The sequence below is a fragment of the Mastigoproctus giganteus genome, chromosome 11 (assembly GCF_048544385.1).
Source record: "Mastigoproctus giganteus isolate SK-2022 chromosome 11, ASM4854438v1, whole genome shotgun sequence".
Classification (NCBI taxonomy): Eukaryota; Metazoa; Arthropoda; class Arachnida; order Uropygi; family Thelyphonidae; genus Mastigoproctus; species Mastigoproctus giganteus.
The window spans coordinates 178,636,630-178,654,404 of record NC_143585.1 but is presented as its reverse complement, the minus strand read 5'-3'; the positions used below and the strand labels follow the sequence as shown (position 1 = coordinate 178,654,404).

Here is a 17,775-nt window from a genome sequence, read left to right as displayed (position 1 = left end):
GGCAAAAGTTGCGGCCAATAGCTTTGGCAAGAGACCAGAATGCTCGGCTACCATTAGGGCAAGAAGCAAGTTTTCTACTCTTAACCTGTTCAAACTCTCGTTTGGACTCATTAATAACTGCTTTACAAATGTTGCGAGCTTTGGTGTAGGCAAAAAATGAGACTGAAGAATTGGAAACAAGCCAATTACGATATGCAACATTCTTCTCTTGAACAGTCTTAGGACGTTTATTAGAAAACCAAGGTTTAGATAAAGGACGAGATTTTAAAGTGGAGTGTGGAATAAAGGATTCTGTTCCTACAAGAATAATTTTACTGACATGATCTAGCAAATGTTGACATCAGAAGTTTTGAAACAGTAATCAGACCAAGGAAAAGAAGAAAAGAAGTCTCGCAGGTCATCCCATTTTGCATTCTTGGAATGCCAAACAACACGAGGTTGGGAATAGTCATGAGATAAATGCTCAATTGGAGAAGAGACAATCACCAAGTTGTGATCTGAAGTGCCTAAAGGACCTCTCACTTGGACCGTGTACTTAGAAGGGTTGTTTGTGAGAAAAAGATCAAGTGTGTTGGCTGTATGGTTAGGATTGTCCGGTATTCTTGTAGGTAAATGAACAATTTGTGCAAGGTCATTAGTAATTGCTAACGCTTCAGCAACTCGACCAGCTGGGTCTGTGTGACTAGAAAATGAAAGCCAGCTGGAGTTGTGAACATTAAAATCACCAAGGAAAATTACCTCACTTTTGGGAAAGTTTGACTCGAGAAGGTCAAGTTGCAAAGTGAGGAAGTCAAAGAGTTTCAAGTGATTAGTGGAGTTGGGAGAACGGTAGAGATAACAGATGAATTTTACACAATGAGGTAGAGGGATTTTAAGCCAGAGAAGATCGAATAGAGGAGATTCCAAATTACCAAGTCTCTGACAGGGAATATCAGAACGAACATATGCACAAAATGAAAGGAATTATACAGCGAAATAATTTGGGCAGCTGAGGTGAGCAGTGGTTGAATCAACCGATAACTGAGATTCTGTAAGAAAAAGTAAATGGAGTTTGGCAGACTGTGAGTGGAAATGGACATCATTGAGATTGGATTTGAGACCACATATGTTTGTGAAATGAACTAGGAAACGTTTGGGAGGTTTAAATCTTTTCGCAGATAAACTTACTCTATTAGTTCGACAATTCATGGTGTATTCAATAGTAAGAAAAAGTGGGTGGGACATGCTGTATGAAGTAATGAAATTTTTGTATATGGCGTACACATGGTAAGAATATACTCCGACATTGACATAACGTGGCCTCGACAATGCTCCCGCTTACACACTACTCGGATTTCCTCCAGTCAATATCTGGAGGAAGTCCGAGTAGTGTGCAAGCGGCAGCAATCATACGCGATTGACCTTTATGTGGCATACAGAGGCATCATTTATAACTTAAAGAAAGGTTTGGCAACTGAAATCCTCGACATTTCAAGTAATTCAGCCAAGGACATTCGACAGGAGAAAATTAATCTTTGAACAAAATTCACTGAGAAGTGAAAATACAGATGGCAATTCAGTGACACAGGACTCACTACCAGGGAGTTCGTTTAAGATGCAAGTTTGCTGTAAATAAGAAAGTTATGGGATGGTTTTATCCTTCAATGACAACGTCATATTTAATAACTGGATACCGTTCACTGCGGGATAAATTGTGTAAATTTGGACTTGAACCAGACCCTTTCTGTGTTTTTGTGGGGCAGTAGGAGATTGGAGGCATGTTCTGCTTCATTGCCCGGCTTATGACGACGACTTCAGACAAGAACTATTTAACAGCACTCAACCTATTAGGACTGACAACCTCGATATTTTGATTCAAGATGCCAAGAACTTTGCAGCATTCCAATCCTTTTCTGAGAAGGTGTTTAAAAGAAGACACACCTTGTTTACTAATTCTAGAAGTGGACAGTAGTATTGACGGATGTATTCATGAACTTATATTTCTACCTTACAACTGTTAACTTAGAAACTAAATGTTGTGTTCTTAAATTAGCAATAATATAGAATGTATAAAATGGTATTAACTATACATAAAAAAAAATATTATTTTCACATAGAATTATTTTTTATTTTTTTATTATATTTTTGGTTACTTTTTTATTATTATTATTTTATTTTTTTTTTTTATTAATTTTTTGTTATTATTATTATTTTCTTTTATTTATTTTTTTCCCCCTCGGCTTGAGCAGCCTGAGGGCATCTGTTTTTTGGTATTGCACTTCTTCCACTGGACTACAAATTGGTGCAGCAGCACTAGATAATAGAACGAGGCACAACTACTCATGCTTAGAAATGGGAAGTAATTGACCGGGTGTTGATCGCTGTAGAGTGTTGATGCAGTTACTCTCTCTCTCTCTCTCTCTGAACACAGATTTTGCAAGGTGGAGTTCGACTAAACGTGTAGGTGCCACCCAAAACAGGTACATCCGCATACATACGTATCTTTTGTTTAGTATATCTTTTTATTGCTTGCAAGTGAATTTGAATAATTAAAATTGTTTCTTACGCAGAATGCGATGATTGTAAATAGAAAGTGTTTGTATATTTGCATATATGTAATAAAAATGTAGGTAAATATGAAAAAAAAAAAGTCACCATCTGGAGTATCGAACATTGACGTAAACTTGATTTCTGCTGGTCTTCGACGCCTAGTGCGGGATTGGCAAACAATTGCAACGTGGACATCTAGTGATCACCCGCTATCTTCTTCATTGTTGATGTTGGTCCATGGCTTGTTGACAGTCAACAATGTCCATTGGAGCATAGTAGGTATTCCCTTAAAAAGTTTAATTGGACAGTGTTCGATTAATCTGTTGTTGCTGATTTTACTGTGGATAGGCAACGTCAATTGGTGGAAGCATCTGCAATGGTTATAGTTAATACCATACAAGAATCCATCATTTAAGCTGCAAATAAATCAGCTAAGAAGAAAGCCCGGAGTCCCAAATCCTGTCCTTGGTGGTCAAGTGAACTGACTGCCCTTCGTCGAACTGTGTATCGTGCGCGACGACAATATCAGCGTCATCGTCATTGGAGGCCTGGGGAGGTAAACAGGTTTCGGGAAACGTATTTAACAGCTAAAAACACTTACTGTAGAGCCATAGCGGCACGTAAACCAGAAACTTGGAGGGTATTCGTCAAAGAATCAGGAAACCAAAACCCATGGGGGTTGTTGTATAAAATTTGGAGGAACAAGTTTCATTCCTCGGTCGCATTTGGGTCAGTTACAGTTGTTTCTCAAGATACGATAGGCTGGGAAGATGCCGTCGACGCAATATTGACTAAATTGTTTCCAACAGACGACGTTGAGAAAGATACGGATGACCAATCAGCTATTCGGATGTATAATTAAATACGTCAAACTCAAACAGTTACGGCTCAGTTTACCTCTGAGGAATTAACAAGCATTATGAAGAAAGTTTATGTTACTAAATGTCCCTGTATGGATCTCATTGAAAACGCTTTCCTACTCAGGTTTCATAAATTGTTTCCACATTTGCTTCTGGCAATGTATAATAAGTGTTTACTTGAGGGATATTTCCCTGACGAATGGAAAGTTGGCCTATTGAAGTTAATTAGAAAGCCTGGAAAACCAGTGACGGAACCCAGGTCGTATCGACCAATTGCTCTTTTAGCTAATTTTGGTAAGGTCTTATGGCATTTCGTGTCTCTCAGTTAATGACAGCTTGTGATTTGGTTTCTGCGCGTCAGTACGGATTTACACCTGGCAGATCGTGTGAGGATGCTCTGCTCGACTTTATAACACATATTAGAGGTTCTACGTCTAAGTACGAACTAGAGATTTACGTGTATTTTGAGAGGGCTTTTGACTCCCTATGGTGGGAGTCTGCCCTTGAACAATTAAGAGCTGCTGACTGCCCCTTGCAACTATATAAGTTGTTTAGAAGTTGTTTCACAAACAGATATGTGGTGGTAAAATCATAGTATTATTATGTCAAAAAGCAGGTATTGCGAGGGAGTCCGCAAGAATCAGTGCTGGAACAACTTCTTTGGAATATGGTATTGCACAATTGATTAGTTAAATCTTTTCCAAACACAAAAATCATTGCTTTTGCAGATGAATTAACAATAATAATTACCGGTAGATCAAGAGTTAATTTGGAGAATAAGACTAATGTGGTATTGATTGTCAGCAACTTTGGCTTTAGTTTGAGGAATGGTAGCAATGTAGCAGTAAGCAGCAATTCTGACAGCACGCCATCCGCAGAGACCCCTGCTGTTAGATGTTTGAGTAATGTTTCTTGGCCAAATAGCACTTTTTTTTTAGTAATAAGGATTTATGAATTAGTAATGCTTAAGGAGGAAGGTAGCCTTTGGATGTGGACGGGATCAAAGGCACACTGATATTCAGATAGGTTAGGGCTAGTTCAGCATTTGTGTCAAAGGCAGAAAGGATATCATTATTTGCTGACGGCAGATTAGTGATTGTGGATTGATCCTTTTCTGCATAACTGATGTGTATTGACAGCTGGAGAAGTATTAACACACGTGGGGAATTTGAGCCTCGCCTTGGGAGCATGTCTAAGAGTAGGTTTGCACTAAACTAAAAGGGTTACACTTAACAGAAATATTTTCCTTAGTTGAGAATAGCATTATAGTTGCTAACAAGGGGATCTATAATGTATGGAATTTAGCATCAGCATCTCTGTTTTAGTATTTTATGTAGATATTATTTTAATAAATTTATTTCAAGCAATTTGCCGGTCGTCACTACAAAGTTTTGTGACTAGACTTACTTTCACGTCGCAGATTGACCTGCTTGTAAATAGAATGAACTTCTTACGATGGACGACCAAACAGCATCTTGCATGTGAAACAAACTACAACTGCACGACGTATAAGAACCACAGTGTATTCGGCCATATTGTATGGTGCTGAATTGTGGGCGTCAGCCACCCCTACCCACATTAGGGGAATAAATGTGACTGAATTCTGGCTGCTGAAGTGAGCCAACCATAAACACAATTCAGCTCGCTGAATAGCTGAAACTACAGCGTCTACCAGACATCATTGCCTGGAAACGATTGTTAACCACAATAAAGATGATCTCTTCACCTTGCTTCTGGCAGCTATGTGAGTGGCACATGCCATCATCTGCCTTAAGAGGCACGAAATCCCTGAGGATGACAGCCAACAGACTGAAGATGGCCGACAAGTTCTTACCAGCCAGAGCGTTGAGGTCAATTCACAGCTTATCACCACATATGGGAATTGACTTTGATTAAGCTGAACTTTTTACTCCAACTGACAGGACTCTGCACAGAAAGTAGTGATGACACTTTCATTTTGTATTTAGCTATTCTTTTATATTTCAATTTATGTTAATTTTCTGCCGTGAAGGGAATTTCTCTTACCAATATTCGACTATATTTATATTTGGGAGAACAAATAAAGATTATATCTTTTTGTTTTTGAGGCGACTGCACTGAGCTGCTTCTAAGTAAAAAGAAGGGGATGGGGAATTTTGGTGTGTATAAAGTTCCGGATGGGGAGGATTACTTCGCACTAGTTGCTTGTATTGGAAAGGGGTTTGATTCTCTCGCACTGTTTCCCCTCTTCTCTGACCTGTCGTGGTTATAAAGCTCGACATTTTTAATGCGCAAATAAGCCTATGTTTTGGACGCGCTATCTTATTCCGTTCCCCGTTTTTCCTCACCCGCCCCTCATTTCATTAAGGGAGCTGTTTTGCTGCGTGGGGAAAACAATGGAAGCTGTACTTCGTAATGTTGGAGTTTTTGTTATTTTGTTAGGTTTTGCTGAATAGTTATGTTACCTTAAGAAAGATCCTAGCTCTAGTGTAGCCTTCCGTATGTTGACCCAAGGTGCCAATCCGTGCGAGAACCTGCAGTGTGGACCGGCTCAAGAGTGCGACATCGATCGATACGGGATAGCCACGTGTCAATGTCCACAAAACTGCGAACCTGTGATGCGACCTATTTGCGGCTCTGACGGCAGGACTTACCACAGCGCTTGCGAACTACGACGACAAGCCTGCCACGAACAACGGGAGGTGTTGCTGGAATACCGTGGAGTGTGCGGTGAGTACAACCCATAAAAGTTTGCTTATTTTTCTCACTTTTAATAAATAATGCTCGGTGTGAATTTATGCAATGCCATTTGTTAGCCAAGGTAACAGAACAGCAGCTGCGACACCAAAATCAGTAAGTACTTGAACAGGTCACGAAGACATTTCATTTCGCTTTCATTCCACTCCACCCAGCGTGCGTTGCTGTGGGTCCGATTGTGAAGATCGCCGCTTCCTGCTAGCAGAGAGGTGGGAAACAACTCCAGTCACACACACACACTGCACGAACATAAAAAACAAAACGAAGTTGTCGCATTAAGCCCACCGAAATCACCTGATCTACCCGCGTGTATTATGTCCGTGAATTGCGTGTGTTCTCTGGTCGGTTTGCCTGTTTTGCTTGATACACTCGGCTGAAACCGACAAGGAGTGAAAAAACTCTACAAAGGTTCCTCATGCACGCTGGCCATTTCCACCCGATGTGGGGAGGACTGTGATTATAACCACTGTGCTAACGCGAAGACATACTGTGCAAACACTCGCCACTTCAGAGCGTGATTTGTGTCATCGCAACGGAAGAGCAGAACCGACGTTCAGCAGTCCTCGAGACAACTTCATTCAGAACTGCTGGAAGCGTTCTGAATTTTGAAATCCAGCTTTTCAACTTAGGATCACCACAGCAGATAACGATTGTTTTTTCAAAGAGAACCTATGCTAAAGGGGATAGATATAACAGTAACAACAAGCAAAATGGACGAATATATCTCTGATTGGGATGTTGCTCCTAACCTTGCAAACAGCGATCATAGTTTTTGGAATTAGAACCAGAATTCAACAAACTGATTTCCAAATTAATGATTTCAGACGGTTTTCTACAAATGGAATTAACTGCAAGGAATTTAAAGTATATCTGGACACAGTTATCACTCAAGACATTGCCACTCAAATTAATTCCTTTTCGGCACCAGAATGTCTAAACTTTGTTCAAAATTGCCTGTTTCATGCGATGGAATATTCTGCAAAGAAGAAGCAGATCAAACGCATAGCAGTTCCCAGGTGGAATGCGGGCCTTTCTAATTTTAGATCTCGGGTTATATTACATTCAACAGGCTAGAAAACAGTTTCAGTGGCAACACAGACAATTATCTGGGGCTGATGTCACTATCTATAAAAATGCATACCTGGATTTGCGTAAACGATTCCACAAAAAAATTGTGGACGCGAAGTCCTGTTGGCAAAATTTTGTTCGTGATACCGGTAATTCTGATCCGGGGGGTCTTGTTTAAAGGATATCTAGAAATAAAATGTTATGCAGAAATTTATACAACGCCGTGATGGTTGGTGAACAAGAAACCCAGGATTGGACGTCGATGGTTGAGACCATTGTTTCTAAAACTTCCCCAGGGATTCTCCTGAAAGTAACTCCCTTGAGCAATAACAAATCGCCATGATAATGTCATATATGTTGGGTGGTCGGATATAATGCCTTTCACACTTATTGATCTAGGATTGGCTATTGTAAAATTAAACATTTTCCCGGCTTGCACTTGTTAGGAAATATAATTTTGGTCAAGTTTTTCGAACTTTTTCCTCAAATCCTATTGAATCTTATGAACAAGTGTTTACTAGAAGGGATTTTTCCAAGAGAATGGAAAATGGCTTTATTAAAAATTCTTCATAAACCAAGGAAATCTAAATGTGCATACCGGCCAATATCTTTGTTAGCAAATTTGGATAAATTGTTCGAGAGGCTTCTCGCACCGAGAATTCTGAATCTTTTATAAGAAAAACAGCTCACACCTAAATATCAATTAGGCTTCAAAAAAGGATGTTGAACCGAAGACGCCATTATCTCCCTAACAGATTACATTCAAAATTCAACTTCAAAATACGTAATAGCTGTGTTCATTGACTTCGAGGGCGCTTTCGATTCACTATGGTGGGAAAGCGTCCTCGGGTCGTTGCGTGAAGACAACTGTGATAACTACATTTATCGAGTGATCAGATCTTACTTCAGTGATAGATTAATTAAAGTCTGTGCAGGGCAGTTAAACTATTCCTCAATTGTTTCCAGAGAATGCACTCAGGGGTCGGTCTTGAGGCCTCTTCTATGGAACGCAATGACGGATCAGTGGTTGGTCAAAGATCACGAGGACATTCTCAAAATAGTTTATGCCGATTATCTGGTTATTGGAGTGGAAGGACGGTCAACGAGGATAATTGAAGAGCAAATCCAACCCATACTGGATGATCTTTTGGCTTGGGTACAAGTGAATAAACTAAAAATCTTTACCAGCAAGACAAATTTTATGATTTTCCGAACTCATTTGGCATACAATAGACCTCCAAAAGTTCTAATAAACAACTCTCAAATTCTCTATGTCTCAAGCAACAAATATTTAGGTGTAACACTGGATGACAGTTGATGATTCTTGCCGCATGCATCAAAACAGAAAAAAAATCAGGAACTTCGCTTACTGCGTGGTTAGAATCTCTAAAAAAGAATGGGGGTTGGCGAAGAAAACCCTTTCATTATACTATAAGACAATATTCTTACCTCTTGTGTCTTATGGCGCCAGTGTATGGTTCAGAAATGCTATCAAAGTGAAAATACGTACCGAACTGATGTCCTTACAACACTCTGATCTTTTGGCTATCAATTGTGCTCCTAAAACAGTATCTAATAATGCTTTACAGGTGTTAGGTGGTATGATGCCCTTGACCTGTTTATTATATACAGCGCAATGGCTCATCGTTTGAGGAAGGGCCTTGCTACGGAAATAGTAGTAGCAGTAGTGGCATGTGATGCAAGAAAGCAAGCGTATGAGCTTATGTAGCATCAGCCAAAAAAAAAAAAAATAATAATAATAATAAATAAATAAAATAAAAGTACAAAACAATCCCCTCTAAATATTTGTCCAGTTCCTCCTTAAATTTATTTAACCTCTCAACTTCCACAATGACAGATGGAAGTTTGTTCCAGCAATTAACCACCTGCTCGCTAAAGGCATTCCACACATCTATTCTACATTTGTCCTTCCTCAGTTTTAATTTATATCCCCCCCTTAGGTTCGTAATCTGAACAAGTGGAATTGGAAGAATCCCATCAGAATTCACCGTGCTCAACCCATTCAAGGCCTTATACACCTCAATCAGATCATTTCGCAGGTGCTTAGTCTCCAGATGCTGCAATTTGCAGAACTTAAGCCTCTCCTGGTAAGAGGATCCCTTCATTCCCCTCACCAATCTTGTTGCCCTTCTCTGTACACGCTCAAGCAAATGTACACGCTCAAGCCTTGGAGCCACCATGACACGCACACACACAAGCCCTGGATAATGGAAATGTATATATAATTGTATATAAATCTATGTAAGTTTTGTATAAATATGAATGTATGTAAACCGTGTGTATTAATAAATGAAAAAAAAATATATATTTATCGGACGAGAATCAAAAATATTTTTGATTCTCGCCCTTTCTTTCTCTCCTAACTTAACGTAGACATGGTCCTCGATCTCGTTCACTCTTCTGCTCTATATTTAGCGCTGTTATGTGAAAAGACTCTTCTTCTAAAATATCGTGTATTTGTCTAAATTGTGGGGGCGGGAGACAGAACTGGATGAACCCGTTCAGTCTAAACTGGTTCATCGAGTACTCAAATTCATGTTTAGTGCCAAACAAAGGCTTCGAAATGGAGAAGATTATCTTCAAGTCAAAGCGAATTTCGTAAAGTTAAAAAAGCTTTTGAAATAAATACTTACTCAAATTTAGCTAAAAATAAAAAGATTTTGCCTTGCAAAACACTTAATCCTTCGTTTCCTGAAAATTGTTCTGTCTCTCTGTTCAAAAAATTCCGGAATCTGGCTGAGCTTAAATATGAAACCAATCTCTTATCTGCTGGGCCCTTCTGAAACTATTAAAAACAATTCTTCTGCCTAGTTTAACGTCACAAATCCTAATTCGGACAAAGTCCATTATGATGAAAGGGGTAAATCTATTAATGCAAATTTTGTCTCTGCACTTTTTCGGCTACGGAAGCTATTACCCATAATTCTCAATATTACCCATAAGACCTCTGAATGAACCAGGTGTACCTGGTTCATTCAAAGGTCTCCTCGACTTCTGGAGCTGTTAACTCTAAAACTGTTATTCCCCTTTTCACTCAATTACTACTCATTCGTTACCTTCCTTCGCTCTGGGAAGACGTTTGCCACTACCATTTCTGATAGTATTGCTCAAGAAGTTACATTATTGGCTCCGCTGTTTTCTTCCTTGACCCCCGCCCCCCCAATTTTCAAAGCTTGGCAGTCCATAACAATCTTGGAATTTAATTCTGTTCGAAACGTACTAAAAACGAGCCTTCAACATTCCAACACTGAAATTTAAGAATAAATTTAATTCTCGTCTCTGATTCTTCTCGATAGCAAACGATATTAAAACTCATCTGCATCCTGTTCCCTGATTTCATCTGCTAGAAGTAATCTTGGTCGCCTTCTTTCGGCTGAATTCAAAGTTTTCTTAAATGGGTGGATTTTTTACAAGTGGATCCTTTGTCATTGGTCGAGATCCGAGGTGTACAACCCTCAGCATATATTCCTCCCTCCAGTCCATTGATACTGAATCCTTTAAAACGTTTGCTCGAATGTACTTTCACACGTTCCTTTTCCATCATTTGGGATAGATTTGGCTTCCGAACAGCTCCAAAGAACAGATAGTATTAGTATTAGTATTAGTATTAGTAATGGTCGCATGGTGCAAGAAAGCCTATGCTGCACCAGCCAAAAAAAAAAAAAAAAAAAAAATCGAACAAAACAATAAAAAAATAAAAAAAATAATAAATAATAATAATTAATAAAAAAATATAAAATAAAAGGAAATTAAACCTATCATCCTATGCGCTTCCCTAACCCGAAAGTACTATCCAGATGACCTTTGAATTTCCCGAAACTGTCGGCCTCTACCACCCATGAAGGCAACTTATTCCAGTAATTTATAACTCGCTGGCTAAAATAAAACTTCCTGCAGTCCAATCTAAACATTTCCCCCCGTAACACCCAAGTCCCTTTCCTCCAGTACTGGGTTTAGTTGAACTCCACCAAGTGAATACGTTATTTTGGGATTACTTATTTACCAGGTGTAATACCTTATTCTTTCTTGGATTAAAGCACAGCTGCAATTTTTCTGACCATTCCTGAAGTCTATCTAGGTCTCTCTGAAGAAGCTCAGCTTGACAGTGATCATTAACTACTCTACCAATTTTAACATCATCTGCAAATTTAGACATCACGCCCTCTATCCCTTCATCAATGTCGTTTATGAAAATTAAAAACAACAGTGGTCCTAATACCGATCCTTGGGGAACCCCACTTCTTACATCAACCCAATCTGAGGAATAGCCATTTATCACAACCCTTTGCCTCCTTGCCCTGAAGCCATCCTGCTATCCATCTAAGGATTTTCCCAATGATTCCAACCTGTTCCAGCTTATAAAGCAACCGCTCATTCGGGACTGAGTCAAAAGCTTTGCTGAAATCTAAATAAACAATGTCGAAATTATTCCCTAAATCCAGCTCGTGAGTGATCCTTCGAAATAGAGAACCAGATTTGTTAAACATGATTTTCCCTTTACAAAACCATGCTGAGTATCCTTGAGAATTTCAATTCGATCCAAATGATCCTGAATTCGACCCTTGATCATTGCCTCCATGATTTTCCCTACCGCTGAAGTCGATAATTTCCCACTTCACTCTTAGAACCTCTCTTATGTATGGGAGATACATTTGCACTTTTCCAATCCAACGGAATCTCCCCAGAGTCTAGTGATGCTCGCATAATTAGCCTCAATGGCTAAATGCACTCGCTTTCCGCCTCCCTTAAGATTATAGGGTATATTCCATCAACTCCAGGAGCCTTACTGGTCTGTAGGCTCGAAAGTTTTTTCATTAAATAATCTCGCGAAATTTCAATATCATTAATTACATATTTTTTTAACTTCGCTCCCACAATTTTCCATTGCCACAAAAAATTTTTCTTTTGTAAATATCGATGAAAAATAAGTGTTGAGTTCATCAGCAACGGCAGCTGGTGTATTTTTAATACTATCCCCTTTCCCTTACGTAAAGGTCCGATCTGGTTTGTCCTGCTCTTCTTGGCATTTATATATGTGAAGAATTCTTTATCCCCCCTCATTGCTCTGTTTGCTAGTGATTTCTCATAAACTGCCTTTGCCTGTCGAACCTTTTCTGTGGCTCTGTTACACATCACCTTGTAGCTGTTATAAGCTTCAGTACTTTTTATTGGTCTGTAACCTTTCTATGCCACCTTTTTCTGCTCAAGTAATGTGGCAACTTCATTATTCATCCAACTTGGAACCCTTCTCGTGGAGTATTTTTTAATGGTATATACGCATTCAAGGCATCTGTGATTAATGTTTTAAAAGCGTACCACAGTTCAATTGTATTCATTCTCTGCGCAATATCTACCCAGTTAATAGAGGCCATGCAGTACCTTAAGGCATCGTAATTTCCTTTTCTGAAATTAAAACCCATTCCTTTGGCTTTTAGCACTCCTACTTCTCTCGTCATCATCCACCGTAGAACTCCGTGATCACTTCCTGCTACTGGTTCCTCTACTGTCAGCCCTCTTATGTCATTTGATTCATGTGTGATGATGAGGTCTAGCATATTCTTTTCTCTAGTACTCGCCCTGACATGTTGATACAAATAACAGTCATCTAGTTGATTTAAAAATTGTTCCCCATGTCGAGTTTCCTTCCCATTTACTCCACTCGATTAGAGGCAAATTGAAATCTCCCATAATAAGACATTGACGCTTACTTGCCCATTCCATTTGCATGTAGAGGCTTTTGTCATAATCTTCACAATCACCTGGTCTGTAGATTACTCCTACTCGCATTATACCTTTGTTTCCAACTATCTCACACCATACAGACTCTATACTAGCATGTGAAATGTCCGAATCCGGGAAAGCTATCATTGCACTCAGGCTGCTTCTGATTAGAAGCATTACCCCACCACCCCTTCTATCTAACCTATCCTTCCTAAATACGTTATACAAGCCGTACTGGAACTCATTATCCCAAATTTCCGGGTGGCACCACGTCTCTGTAAGCCCTATTATGTCCGCGTTACTTGTTTTAACCAGCAGTTCGAATTCGCTCATTTTATTGACGACACTTCCAACGTTACTGTATAAACAATTAAGATTTACTGTTCTTGTATATTTAACAACCCTAACACAACCCTTGAAGGTTTTTAGGCTCTCTTCCCTGGCATTAGCCACCCGCTCACTTGAACCGTTTCTGTCCCCAGAACATCTAGATAATACGTCCAGTTGGGGTAACAGATAAGAACTCTTGAGGTATGTGTGGAAGAGTTACTTTGACCAATAGTATTGGATAAACGTGTGTCAGTATTACCCACATCCCCCCTAACCAGCAGTTTTCCTGAACCTTTAAGGTATCCTCAATAATACGCAAAAACATTTGCACCACCTTTGTTTAAGTGTATCCCGTCTATACAAAAGAAATTCCTTCTACCTAGATGCCGGTGTGCTGCGCGTTCTTCGCAGAAGGGACTGAAACCGGCAACTATCAAGACAGCAAATAAGCGTGGCGCAGATCTGATATTGTTTACAAACGAATAAGTAATTGCACTCTAAAATTATTTGCCATATTATTTCTGGTGAAATGTGCCCTTAACGAGCGAATAGTTGTGCATTCTTATATTTACCATTAAGCCCCTATTGTGCGCATGTGTTTCTTATACTTGAGTTATGTTTTGTATGCAAGCTGATACTGAAACTGAAGAATAGCGATGATACTGATACTGAAATTGATACTGAAACTGAAGAATAGCGATGGTGTACTTATAAACAGCAGAGAAGACATAATTCAAATCGCAGAAGACTACTATAGAGAATTATACAAGGAGCGAGGGAATGATGACAGCAGTGGGGAAGATGGATCGCAAATTAGCAACACATACGACATACCTGATATTCTTCCTGAAGAGGTAGAACATGCGTTAAACAAAATGAAGAATAAGAAAGCCCCGGGGGAAGAAGAAGTTACTGTAGAGTTGTTAAAATTGGGAGGAAGAGACATAACACAAAAACTGGCAAGGCTCTTCACAAAATGCATTAGAACAGGTGTGGCGCCTAAGCAGTGGAATAATGCAATCATAGTTTTGCTGCATAAGAAAGGAGATAAATCAGAAATTGGAAATTATAGACCAATTAGCTTGTTATCCCACAGCTACAAGTTGTTCACCAGGGTCATTACTAACAGATTAGAAAGAATACTTGATGAGAATCAACCGAAAGAGCAAGCTGGCTCTAGGACAGGATTCATAACTATGGACCACCTTCACGTAATGTCACGGCTAATGGAAAAAGCAAATGAATATAAAACACCATTATGCCTGGCATTTGTGGATTATGAAAAGGCATTTGACTCCATACAGCATAAGGCAATGTTTCGGGCACTGGAAAGACAAGGCATAGATACCCCGTATATTATTATTTTGAAGAAAATATAGGAGAGTGCTACCTCCTTTATTAGACTAGACTAGACAAAGACAGTAGGAAATTTAAAATCGAGAAAGGAGTTCGACAAGGAGACACAACATCTCCGAAGCTGTTTACTGCTGCCCTTGAGGAAGCTTTCAGAAGATTAGACTGGTCGCAGAAAGGAGTCAATGTGAACGGAGAGTACCTAAACCATTTACGATTTGCAGATGACATTGTGGTCATAAGCCATGATCCCAAAGAATTAGAGGAAAATCTTAATCAGTTATGCACAGCTAGTAAGGATTTTGGACTAAAGATGAATATGCCTAAAACAAAAGTAATGATGAACAAGTATGCCACGGAAAGGGAAATAATGATTGAAGGAACAGTAATTGAAAAGGTAGAGTCATATACTTATCTGGGACAAGTTATTAGCTGTAATAATGATAAATGGCTGGAAGTCAAGAGAAGAATAAATTTTGGATGGATAGCATTCAGGAAATATAGTCACATACTGAAGAGCAATATCCCAGTTTGTCTGAAACGTAAAATAATGAATCAATGTATACTCCCCACCATGACTTATGGAAGTGAAACTTGGGCACTCACCAAAAGAATGGAAGAGAAGCTGAGAACTACACAGCGAAGAATGGAACGAATTATATTGGGAATCAGACTGTTAGATAAGAAGAGAAACACATGGATTAGGCAGCAAACTCAAGTAAAGGACATTCTTATCAAAACTAAAGAACTAAAATGGTCTTGGGCAGGACACATAGCTCGAAGACATGATGACAGATGGACTAAGAAAATAACAGAATGGTACTACAGATAAAATTGCCCATTTAAGAAACAAAGACTTTACAGAAAATGGCGAAAGACTGGTAATCTTAGTAACCATCCAGTACGAAAAGAGCGTGATCATTTCATAAAACGGTTAAAAGACAAGCACGTTACGCAAATCTTTAACACGCAAAAAGGTTATTTTGGAATGAGCTCACTATTAAACTCCGGAACTATTCTCCCAGTGGAGCAGAGTTAATGTCTCTCAAATCCATAATATATCTGTGAAAGAAGTGATGGGCAACCAATGACATTGACTTCAGTAGTGGGAAACATCATGGAGGCTAAGGATACGATACAGAACCATCTCTATAGAAATAGTGTCCTTAATACATCACCGAAAGGGTTCGTGAAAGGTAATTGGCACCTGATCGTCTAATTGATTGTTGCAACGATTGGCAATTGGCTATAGAGGAAGCTGTAGAGATTTCTGATGATTTAAAGGTAGCAGTGTGGGTAATGACTAGAACTAGACCATTTTAATATTAGTAGTGGCAAATGATGCAAGAATGGTACCCAAGAGGAGATAAGAGAAAACCTGGAAGATGGACAGATGAAATGTATGAGTTTGTAGGTAGTAAATGGATTGCCATTGCACAAACAGAAGGAACTGGAAAGTTGCTCGAGAGGCCTTCATCCTGCAGTGGATTGAAAATGGCTGATGATGATGATGCAAGCAACTGTACGTGTGCATATTTTATTTCCATTTGTAACGTAATTTTTTTTTATCTCCGTGTACGTCCTTCGTGGCCATGTGCCTTACAGGGTAGTCACTGCGGTATTTCCGAAGGCAGAGTCCTTGCTATCTACGCCTGAGACGACTAACTCAGCTACTAGTGAAAAAAGCCAATAAAGGTTCGTGGCATCATAATTACGGGATTCCAACCGGGGCCTTTCCCACGCTCTTTGAGGAGGACGATGATTATAAACGCTATGCTACGCTTGCGCGGATTTGTTTGTGTTGAGATGGCCGACCAATAAATAGTAATAATAAATAAATAAATAAATAGATGTCTGCACACTAATTTACAAACTATTTGCCAACTGCTTCCTTTAACATTTGTACATTATTTCCCTGTTCGTGATGATTTCCTCTGTGGATTTAAAATCGAGGATTGAGTAATTGAATCAGACATCCCTGGTGATGTGTCCAATTAGTTCAATTCACTAAACCGGTTCAATTTAGTGAAGTGGCATTTTTGATTTTTATAGGAAGATTATTCCAGATTTTAGCACCTCCGTATTTTATATTTTTCTGATCTGTGGCTTTTTTGAAAAGTGGAATCTTCAGGTTTGCTTCATTTCTGAAATTGTACGATATTTCTTCTTCTATGGTTATGAAAAATAATCGGAAGAGTGGAAGAAAGTCTGGTGTCTCAAAGCATGGTAAGCAAAACCCGCCTCGGCTTTCTGAAGCAGTTGATAGTTGCTGAGGAGCCTCACTTCCTTGTATCTCAACGAACAAACCGATGCGTTCCAGGGAAGGCCCAAAATTGAACGACCGCATCGATTGAGAATGGAGTTGATTCCCGCAAGGTTTTCTTGCCTGATGGTACCCCAAGAGATGATTCCATATGTGAGGTGAGGCTGAATTAAAGAAAGGAATGTTTGTCTGAGAAGGGAAGGAGACACCCAAGAAAAGGATCTGGCGAGTATTCCCGGATGAAGTTTTCTTTCGTAGTGTTATCATTTGTTTTACTCAACTTAGCTTATCATCTAGCCAGATTCCGAGAAACTTGGTTTCATTCACCCTTTCTAGTTGTTTTTCTTTGTATGTTACGTCTAAATCAATATTTAGTGGTTTGTTTTTCGTTCTAAACACCGTATATTTTGATTTTTCTGGATTCAGTATAGGCTGGTTCTTTTGAAGTAAACCATGTATTACAAAGATCAAGACAGAGATTTCGAGATGAAGCTGATTAGGATCTTTGTCTGATCACGATGGAAATATCATCGGCGTACGCTACTAAGTGGGAAGATGAGAGAGAGAAATTCATCGATATAAAGAACAAATAGGATAAATCCCAGAAGTGAGCTTTGTAGTACTCTCTTGGAGTAATAATAGATGTCGGAATGTAACTGATTTGTTCTTACGGCAAACGTAAAGGTAATCTTCAAGGAGAAGGTTAATTTTTCCTTACAAACCAAGATTATTGAGTTTGTTGAGTAGAATATTATGATTTATGCAGTCAAAAGCTTTAGATAAGTCAAGAAACAGTGCTATAGCACATTGACCCTTTTCAAGACTATCAATGATCCTTGAGCAGAAGTCAAGAATTCTTATGATTTCTTGAGAAATCTAATTCTTAGATTTCTT

At 39.1% G+C, this 17,775-nt stretch overlaps 1 protein-coding gene across 5 annotated transcripts in view; it reads left to right on the top strand.

Annotated features, from left to right (window-relative positions):
* LOC150078597 (agrin-like) overlaps positions 1–17,775 on the top strand; it is a 294,793-nt gene that overhangs the window by 53,837 nt on the left and 223,181 nt on the right. For 3 of the 5 annotated variants that reach the window (XM_090385001.1, XM_090384998.1, XM_090384997.1), the window contains exon 3: positions 5,862–6,098. The exons of 1 other annotated variant lie outside the window; for it this stretch is intronic. In XM_090385001.1, coding sequence (XP_090241127.1) covers positions 5,862–6,098 — 237 coding nt within the window. The remainder of the gene's footprint in view (positions 1–5,861; positions 6,099–17,775) is intronic. One more of the 5 variants, XM_090384999.1, reaches the window with a different exon arrangement.